At 33.2% G+C, this 10,410-nt stretch overlaps 1 protein-coding gene across 1 annotated transcript; it reads right to left on the reverse strand.

Annotated features, from left to right (window-relative positions):
- Positions 1-3,940: 3,940 nt before the first annotated feature.
- LOC109007858 (transcription factor MYBS3-like) lies at positions 3,941-8,388 on the reverse strand. The gene is made up of 3 exons (XM_018987726.2): positions 7,895-8,388; positions 5,144-5,352; positions 3,941-4,776 (listed from the first exon to the last, which is right to left on the reverse strand). The coding sequence occupies exons 1-3, from the start codon at positions 8,196-8,198 to the stop codon at positions 4,246-4,248; spliced, it is 1,044 nt and encodes a 347-aa protein (XP_018843271.1). The 5' UTR covers positions 8,199-8,388; the 3' UTR covers positions 3,941-4,245.
- Positions 8,389-10,410: the final 2,022 nt, after the last annotated feature.

Below are 10,410 nucleotides of genomic sequence, written 5' to 3' on the forward strand. Positions count from 1 at the left end.
TTCAATTTCCGATTGAAAAAAGGTACGAAAATTTCCCTCATCCTTCTCCTAAACTTTTTTGTTTTGAGTTTTGCATTTACTCGATTTTCTTTTTGTTTTCACTTCCATCCTCAACTCCCTCGTCTCACTCTCTCGTCTCTGCCTCGCTTTGACGTCGTTGCTTCAATTTCGGATTAAAATAATGTACGAAAATTTCTCGTTATCCTTCTCCCAAACTTTTTTGTTATGAGTTTTGGATTTAATTGATTTTCCTTTTGCCTCTCTTACAGATCCGAGTGTTTGTTCATGAAATAAATTAAAAAAAATTTGATTTTTATACATTTCTTAGATGCCCTCCACCTAGGTTTGATTGCGTTAGAACTAATTCCCACGACAAAATTGGATGATTTGAATTGTTAAGATCGAGTTTTGTAAAAAAATATACAACGGATGTGTGAATGTAGAAAATATACATCGGGTTTTTGTTTGCTGTTGAGATGTTGGATGATTTGAACTGTTAAGATCGAGTTTTGTAAAAAAATATACAACGGATGTGTGAATGTAGAAAATATACATCAAGTTTTTGTTTGCTGTTGAGATGTTAGTTGGACTATTTAAGGTGCTTGAGTTTTTTGAAATTATGGGCTTCAAATGAAAAATGGGCAGTGAGTTTTGACGGATAAAAACATCAGTTTTTCTATTTTTGTTTTCCTTTTTAGTACTTTGGTTTTAATGTAGATTGAGAGTGGACACCATCTCTTCAAATACAGATCCACAATAGAAAAAATAAAGTAAACATGAAACAGGAAAAAATAAAAAACAATAAATCTGTGACACAGCAAACAAAAAAAAAATGAAAAACGTGTAGTGAATTTTGGCGAGTAAAAGCATGAGTTTTTCAACTTTTTTTTTCTTTTCTAGTTTCAGATTAGTACTTTGGTTTTAAACATCTGTTGAGTATGGCAATAATCTATTTGCCAATATTTATTTTATCAATTGAGTAGAATGGCAAATAGATTATGTGATGTATGCACACCATCTAAACATCTGTTGAGGTTTATAGGAAACAGAAAACAGAAAAAGCACTGCATGTACCATTAGAAAACACCACACTAAATAACCATGGACTCACAATGATCAAACGCCAAAAAGTTATAGCTTGAGAAATCTCCAGCCAAGAACACCTTAGACAACTGGGAAAGCAGCTGTAAAAAAATTAATAGTAAACATTAACAACCAGTAAGAGAAAAAAATAGAAGAGAAGAGAATATATGAGAAGTCAAAAACATAAAATAGGTTGAACACTGAATGTTGCCAAAGATGAATACCTATGATCCTCAATTTCAGAATATCAGGTGGTTTGGTTTCTTCTCTCAAAATACTCTGGTTTCTCGTCTCAAAACAATGTGGTTTCTCCTCTCAAAACAGTATTTTAAAGTGTAATGGAGGAGAGGCGACTTCTTACATTTCAAAAACAGCAAAACAAACATGAAAAAAGAAAAACTCAAAAACTCCCAAACCAAATATGGAAAAACACTGATTAAGAATATTTTTTTAATGGTTTCTATGCTTTTCTGTGTTTTTTCTTATTGGTTTTTTTATGAATTATTTTTCCAAACCAGATATGGGAAAACACTGATTAAGAATATTTTTTTAATGGTTTCTGTGTTTTTTTATATGTTTGTTAGAGTTTGTTTATTTTTTTTTTTACAACTTTGTTAATATTTATGTGTTTTCTTAATGGTTCCTTATTTTTTATATTATTTTTTTCAAGACAACTCAACCCGCATAAGTGAAAAGGCATCACAAGCCGACAACCTGCTGAAGAAAAAAAACCGACAGAGCATGTGATCGATGTGAAGATAGGCATCGAGTCAGGGCTCATTAATTTGAGTTTCTGAGAAGACTATATTTTACATGATCAGAGAGCACCTAGCCTAATGAAGAAAGGATCGAGATCAAGTGATTATAAAGATATATTTTTACTTATATATATAGGTTTCAATATGGGTTTTGAGCTAAATTTGCTTTTGTGTGTGATGTCGGTCAATGCCCCCAGAAATTCCAAAAGTATCATAATCTGGCAATTTGAGTTTTGAGCTAAACTTATTTTTGGTGTTTGACGTTGGTCAAAGTCTCAGAAATCCCAAAATTATCATAATCTGACAAGTAGACAGCATTCAAAAAGTAGAAAGCATAAAGCATTTAAAAAGAAAGCATTCAAAAAGGAACCTGACAATCTGTGAAGAGAAAAAGTAGACAATGCAAGTAAAAAAATATTATAATCTGAATGATAAAAAAATTTTGAGATGCAGTAACATAAGTTAACGTTCATTTAACAGAAAGTAAACGGAAAACAATATTTTCCGTTTATTCCGTCTCATAGCCATTTATTATATATAAAGATATTATTAATTTTGTTATTGTATTTACAAAATTGTATTACATGTGGGTAAACCCGGCCTACCTCGCCCCTGCCTCCGGAGGGAATACAAGAGCGGGGCAGGTGACCCAGCAAGACCCTCCTTGCTATATATAAATTAAATTTAAATATTTATTAAATAAATATGTTGTATATAAATATATACAATTTGTTGAAAATTTAAAGTTGTATTCAAGTTATTATTGTCACACATTGCTTAAGTATAACTCTTATATTGTCTTTACCTTCTATATACAAAATACAACTTTAATGAATTTAAATTCTATTATAATTTGGGTCCAAATATTTTGTTTAGACCAAAAAATAATTTTTGATCCAATGAATCGTCTGACTTGGGGGGAGGCATGGTGCAGTTTTGATTCCACCCCCCAGCACCAGGGTGGGGTTGAAAACCCCTACCCCGCATGGTGCAGGGCGGGGAAGGGTTCACCCTATATCTTTGAAAGAGGTGAGTTGGCCCAACCAACAACTAGAGTTGTATGTATTAGATGGACATAAAGCAAACGACTCGAATCATTTAATACGACAGCATGAACACGATACCATGGTAAACATAAGAGATTTACCTTTTCTATTGATTCCAGCAGATTCAATCATTACCAAACTTGTTAAGAGGTGAAATATAATCAAGGTATATATTTTTTATCAGAGGTTGAATCGATCATCAGAAGAAAAATCAATCAGTTTGTATGAACAGTGTGAGTCTCACATTACTTAAGTAAGACAATTGTATTATCTTGACCTCCTATATAAAGGAGAATGCTAAGAAATGACTTGTATTGTCTTGATCTCCTATATAAATATCACATCAGACTGCATTAACATACACATTATATATATTAACAAATTTAAAAACTGTTACTAGTTTTTAACTTATGGTTTTATTTACAATTTAAATTATGTGACAGTTTAGGTGCAGAACAAGTTTTTGGAACTAGTGAGCTATAGGTACTATCGGAGCGGGCAGGGAGAGGGAGAGAGAGGATTATTAACGTTGGAGTGCCACAAAGGGACTCCAACTCCAAGTAAGAGGGTAATGGACTTCAAGCCACGCAAGACTCCAGCTCTGCCTTACACAAGGATGCACAACCACCTAGACCGTTTCAATGCCATCTCAACCAGCCACCTCAATTGAATTCTCTGAAAATATTTCTCACAAAGATTGTTAGCAAATCATCCGAATCTTCTGGAATTATTCTATGTGTATTTTGTCTGTATTGAGGACACTCTTTCGGTTGTAGCCAACTCACACAACTGTGCAAATGTACCAGCGCACTACTTGTCTGTCATTCCTTCTCTATATATAGAACACTGTACAAAGCAATATCAATACAATGAATTCAAGAATTATATAATTCTACATGGCATCAGAGCCATTCTAAGACAAACGTCTCTCTAATGGCGGAAGATGCCTCACTGCAAATCTCGACCAACCTGAAACCTTCCCCCACTCTTCTTCCTCATCTTTCCCATTTTGAACATAGAAAACTATCGTGAAGATTGAACATAGAAAACGACTAGCATCAGAAAATATTAATTATAAGGTATGGTCTACAAGCAGAAATATTAATCAGAGTTCATATGCAAAAACCACAACTGTTTTGCCAAATCGATTCGATTATTTCAACTGCTAGCTGTTTACAGTTAGAAAGAATAGATATTACCTACGAAATTGATCTAATCCAACGTTATAACGACTGCAATTCTTCATACTATATAACAAACACACCAAGATGACTTGGTGAGAATATACTAACGCAAAATCAAGAAAATGGGAAAGAAAAATAAAAGATTGTAGTAATATTGCTCAATTTGCCCCCATTTCAAACTGCTTCGATTACACTACTCTCACCCTTGTTTAAGTCCGACCCGCTCACCGAAGCATTTGCATGAAATGCTGATTGCCTCGACGGCTCTCCTATCAATTTTAAGGATAGGGGTGAAGGCTCTCTATGGCCTCTCTCAGCCTCTCCAAGACTGAGCTGAGACATGCCAACAAGTTCATCAACATTTACAGGATGCTTTGGAAGGATTGGGATTGGCTTCAACACCTGATGATATGACGATTCTGCACCCTTCTCTTCTTCCATAAGATCCGTATTGGGTGGCCATATTGGGAAAGGGAGAGGTAGATAAGCAGGGAAGAATTGAGGAATCATTGGTGCAAGTCCAGTTGATCCGGCAACACTTTCATTCAGTTCTTCAACTTCTTCTTGAGGTGTGGCTTCCATAGGTTCAAATTCTGAGTTGAGGGAGAGATTTAAAGAAGGCAACAAGTTTGCAGTATCAGTTGCTCTCAGCTGAGCAGAAGACAGCAATACTTGTTCTTCTGGAACAGATGGTGTATCTGTGGCCTGAGAAAAGTAACAAATTTAATGAGCCGAAAAGATCCAACGAAATAATATATGACGACCACCATCAAACTAAGAAAACACATGATATGTATGCTAAAAAACCAATAACCACCAGTGGGAAAAAGAAAAATTACAAGAAATGAACCTATTCTATGCTTTGGCCCAGCAAGTGACGAGCAGGGTATTCTCTATTTTTCTCTTATAGTGTTATGGGTTGTTTTTCAGCAAAGTGATGCATGATGTAATTGGCAGTATGGATAACCTGGAAGGTGTGGGCTAAATAGGCACCTATACCATTTGGCCGTGCACGAAAATTAAAGTGCCTTTATTTGTGAAACACCTAAATAATGTAAGAAGCAAGACAAACCGTATCTGGAACCATGTCAAAAAGACTGGAACGTCTCTTTTTCCGGTTAGCATTACTTTGCCGGATAAAGTACTTCTGTGCATGGCTTGCCACTTGTGTAGGAGTCCTTGATGTGACAAAATTTCGTGCTATCCCACGCCAGTCCCCTTTCCCCAATTTCTGAAGACCAACTAAAAACAGTCGATGTTCTTCTTCAGTCCATGGTACACCTGAAAGCCAAATCCAGTACAAGGAAAAAAATACAAATTCTCCATTCAGTACAACATGTATATCTGATAGATTCCTGACTACAAAATGAATGGTAACAATCCTTTTCTATATAAAAAATTCCATGACTAACATTTGATATCCTTCAAGACTCAACATAAGCAAGATAAATTCATGAAGTAAAACCAGCCTACTAGAGCTCTAACTGTTAAGTAGATATGTCAAAAAGAAGCAGAATGATATCTTTCATATGTGAAGGTTTGTCAGGTTTCAAAGACTATAATGAGACCCCATGTGTGAACTAAGTGTCTTAAGTATTAGAAGTAATAGCAGTCATTATTTCTCTTTCTTGTCCTTCGAAACTCGGAAGTAAAATATAAGAGGAGCCTGAAATGTGGAAAACGTACAAAGAGAGGTCAGAGGTTTTGCGAAAACATGATTTAGGCAAAGAATCAAAAGGCTATTGTTTTTACCAGCACTTCCTAAAGTAGATTATTGAACAGGTAAAAGTTCAATCCACCTAAACTCTTTTTATTTGTCAAACCCCCTAGAGAGATCCAACCACCTAAAACCAAGTGAAAAGACTGCAGTTTCACATAAACTTTAGCAAGATGATACATTGAAGAATATAGCAGTTACAATGCTAACAATGATGATTACGTAACAATAAGCATATAACTAGTCTGTTGTGTGTATTGAGACAAATGCTATCCTTTTATCCGTTCGGTCAAAAACTACATTATATAAGAAACACACCAAAAACCTGCAATCCAAATATTTTAAATGCTATCTGCCAGGTATATCCACTGTTGTTTGATAATGTATCACCCAATCTTGGACATAAGGAAAACAAGTGCTTTGTTGTAATACTGGTACTAATGAATTGTGTCTATCACAAGGATTATAGCATGTGTGCCAATTTAATAAAGTAGGAACATAACAGATAATCTTAGGTCAAGTAATGCAAATATGTGGGTGTGAGTGTAACGGATTGGAACACAAGTAATGTTCACTGATGTTAGTATCAGGACAGAAGATTTTGCAAAAACAAGCTCAGGGTACTTTTTAAAAAGTTAAAACATTATTTCTTTGTAAACTAATATGTCTTAATTCAGAAAATAAAAATTACCAAACTTAACCATAAAAACAATATTCAACTTTCCTTTAGAGACTCAAAACTTGTTTTTCCAATGGGTTGCTGCAGGCATGAATCTCAAACTCCTCTTATAGATTTCTAGCCATCAACCATGAAAAGGTGTTATTTGCCTACAGGCTAACATATGAATAAGGAAAAATTATTGTATTAATTCCTGAGATTTGGCCTTATTTCAAACTAGTCCCGGCAATTAAAAAAATTTGATTCCTTGGATAATACTTATATACCAAAGTGGCTCTTCCATTTCCATCCAAATGTTGTTAGTTTGTTGACAGAAAACATTGATATGGCACTCATTTTCCAAATCAGGACCAATCAAATGATAACAAGTGTCACAAATACACAATCCGCTTTAAAAATCCCTTGTCAACATGGTACATCCGTAGGAAAATATTATACGAGTAATGATACCCACACAACACATTTCACAACATATTTCACAACACATGTTGTAAAATAAGGGTATTTTGGTAAAATGATGTTACTTTTACAAGCTAGTTTACAAAAATAACCTTCTTTTTAAAATATTGTTGTGTAAAATGTTGTGAAAAGTGATGTGTTTATCATTTTTTACTACAATCAATAAGTAAAAAGAAAAGTCTTCCTCTACAATTTTTTGATGAGTCTCCCTCGACAGCTGCAGACGAAATCTCTAACCAAATACAACTCATTTCAGTAAGAATGCATAGCATAATGCATGGAGTTCCAAATCATAAAGGAACTAATTCCTTGTTTCAAAAAGACAAAAATATTAAAAAAAAAAAAAAAAAAAAACAATGCACAGTATTTAATACCCTTTGTCATATCCAAGATTCCAAAGCATTGTCTAGAATTTCCCAGAAAAAGAAAAAACCTCGAGTACCACTTTTCGTTCTTAATCAAATGTATTGAAAAAATAAGTCATCAATAAAAACCATACAGAAATTAAGGTTATCCAAAAATTTAGAATCAAATCAAATCAAGTCCGGCTCATCGCCAAAGCTGTGAATTGTACTGAACAATATAATAGCATAAAGGGGGTTAAATATGGAGCATAAAAATAACTAATTTCCTTCAAATGGAAAATCTTCCAAAACAAAAAGGTTAAGAAAATAACGAAGTCAAACTGAGAACTAAAAGTATTAAGACCAAGTTACCAACTCATCCACCGAAAGAGCAAACAATCATTTAAACACGAAATCAAACTATTTTTATTTTTTTTAAAAGATAGGAAACAATTTATCTAATCAGTTCGATAGTAAATCATAAAAACCAGAACTCGAAAATATTATCCAGAATCACTACAACCCGATCCAAAGAAAACCAACCTTCCTAGCACCCACAAAAAATAACTGAATTAAATTAACCAGACTAATTAAATGATGATGATGATAAGAAGTTTTAATTACCTTTCTTACGGTCGCCACGCCTGTTGGCGGAGCAGGAGGCGTGGGCGGGATCATCGGACAAGTAACCGTCTGACACGTGGACGGGGTCGGAGGTGGGGGAGTCTTGGTAATTGGGTGAAGCGGCGGCCGACGAGGAGGAATGGTAGTGCGCCGAGAGGTTCCCCATGCTGGCGCTCTTCTTGATGATCGAGCCATCGGTTAGCTTCACGCCGAATAGCTTCACGCATCCTCCGGCCCCGCCGCGGTTCGGACACGTCCGCGAGTTGTGGCCATTGTTACTGCAGTGCGAGCACCGCCGAGTCATGCCGGTTCCACTCGGCCGTGTCACTGCCGAGTTGGTCGGAGTCAGAGCGAGAGAGAGAGAGAGAGAGAGAGAGAGAGATTTATGTGGGGGTGAGAGCGAGCGGAATGATTGGGGGTGGGGAGCGAAGAGGGGCTTTTATTTCTGGGACAGGAATTATTTTAGCGGGGAATGGATCAAGGGATAGAGGAATGCGGGGGTTCGTTCTTTGGGACTCTTTCCGAAATAACCCTTTTTTCTCTTTTCTAGAAAGGATAAAGCCCTTATCTTTTGTTTATTTTTCTTGGACCATTTTATTTTCTTTTTGATAATAATTATTGATACTTTTGTTTAAAAATATACTTTAATTACAAACAGATTTTATAAAAATAAATTTATTAATTAACATAATTTGATATGATACGTTAAATTATCAAAATATTTTTATTATAAAATATATTTAACTTATCATATAAAATCATATCAATTTATTTTTATGAAATTTCTTTATAATTGTAATAGTTCTCATTTATTTACTCAATAATAATAATAATAATAATAATAGGGCAATTGTTACTATTTTCTCTCCTTTAGTTTTATTAAATTATTTTTTATATTTTAGTGATTAACTATTCTATTAACATTATTATAAAAGGGTGGCCATGTCATTTTATTAATTGACTTGAGTCTCTTTTCCATTTTTTTATCCAAATTCAAATGCTTTATGTACTCATTTCGGGTACGTAAAACACATTACCTAAATGACCAAAGCTGCAACCTTTTTTTCGACTAAACCAAAGCTGTAACTAGTTAGAATAAGTATATGATAAGCTTGGGAAATTAATAATAGAGAAATTTTATTTATAGTCTCTAATTAAAGATTGTATATATAGACCTTTTATTAAATGAGAACAAATATCGTTTTAAGATGGATAATTTTATAATTTTAAAAAATTTTAAAAATCAAATTATCTAGACTTACATTGCAATCCTTAAATAAAAATTATATCTAACATTACTCTTAATAATAATTACTTTGAGATATCCAAATATCAGCGTTGTTTGTCAAAAGGTAACAAACCATGAAAGAGAGTTTAGAGTGAAATTACGCCAAAAATCAGATATTAATGCTGGTAGTAATTCTTATGCAAATGGATAGGTGCATCAAAATATTTTTATGATTATCCAAATATATAAATAAACCTTCTTATATGTCCATCCCTCTTATCCTGTCCTAAATATTCTTCAATATCTTAAAAGAAAAAAAAAAAAAAAATACAAGATCTAGGAGGTGTTTCAAATTAATGCGACTTCCCCTAAAAGTACTTATCCGAGAAAAAAGGGAATAAAAAAGTCCCTGCCTCCAGCCAGACACAATCTACGACGTGTGAATTGGTGGTGGCCCACATCTGCTAAATCGTGGGGTTGAACCACTTTTTAAGGATGGGATATTTCTCGCAAGAGGAATAATGCTTCTCATCTCTTTTATTACCCATCTTCTATCATTTCATCACGTGATATTATGTTTTATTCGTAGACTTAGGCTTTATTTGAATAATATATTATATCATCTTATCTTATCTCATCTCATCGTTATAAATTTTTTAAATTTTTATATAAAATATAATTAATAATTTAATTTTTTAAAATTTTAAAGCAATAATAACATTAAAAAATAATATTTTAAAATTTTAATAATATTTTATATAATTTTTAACTTTTATCTCATTTCAATTCACTATCTAAAATGATATATTTATTATTTAATCTCATATCAAAGAAAATATTGAAAAGATAATAATAAATAAAATGATAAATAAACTTTTTCTTGCAATAAGCCACCTAATTAATCACAGGGAATATCTATTAATTGTTCTTTGTCACGTGAAAATCTTTTGCTTAAAATACTTAATTATAGCTATTAATAGGTTTGGATGTCACATCAGGTAAACAGCCCCATCCCATAGCTTGTTTTGTTCATTTCTAAATCAAATCAAATATATTTTGGTCATATCCCTTGCATTCTTATAAGCAGATTATTGAAAGTACGAGGGCTTACTAATTGTAGGGATGTACATGATTATATAATATATATGGGTGTGCTGCTCCCACCGCTGGAAGCTTTCGTTGGTTTTGCTGATTATTTTATAATTTTTATTTTATATGTATTTTTTAATATTTTTAAAAATTAAAAAAATAATAAAAAAATCAAAATATTATTAAAAAATATTTATTT

The sequence above is a fragment of the Juglans regia genome, chromosome 12 (genome assembly GCF_001411555.2).
Source record: "Juglans regia cultivar Chandler chromosome 12, Walnut 2.0, whole genome shotgun sequence".
NCBI classification, from domain to species: Eukaryota; Viridiplantae; Streptophyta; class Magnoliopsida; order Fagales; family Juglandaceae; genus Juglans; species Juglans regia.

Coding starts and splice junctions, on each gene's coding strand:
- LOC109007858 (XM_018987726.2), bottom strand. CDS start 8,198: ATGACTCGGCGGTGCTCGCACTGCAGTAACAATGGCCACAACTCGCGG. Junction 5,353..7,894: donor GCGTGGCGACCGTAAGAAAG/GTAATTAAAACT, acceptor TTTGGCTTTCAG/GTGTACCATGGACTGAAGAA. Junction 4,777..5,143: donor TTGACATGGTTCCAGATACG/GTTTGTCTTGCT, acceptor TACTTTTCTCAG/GCCACAGATACACCATCTGT.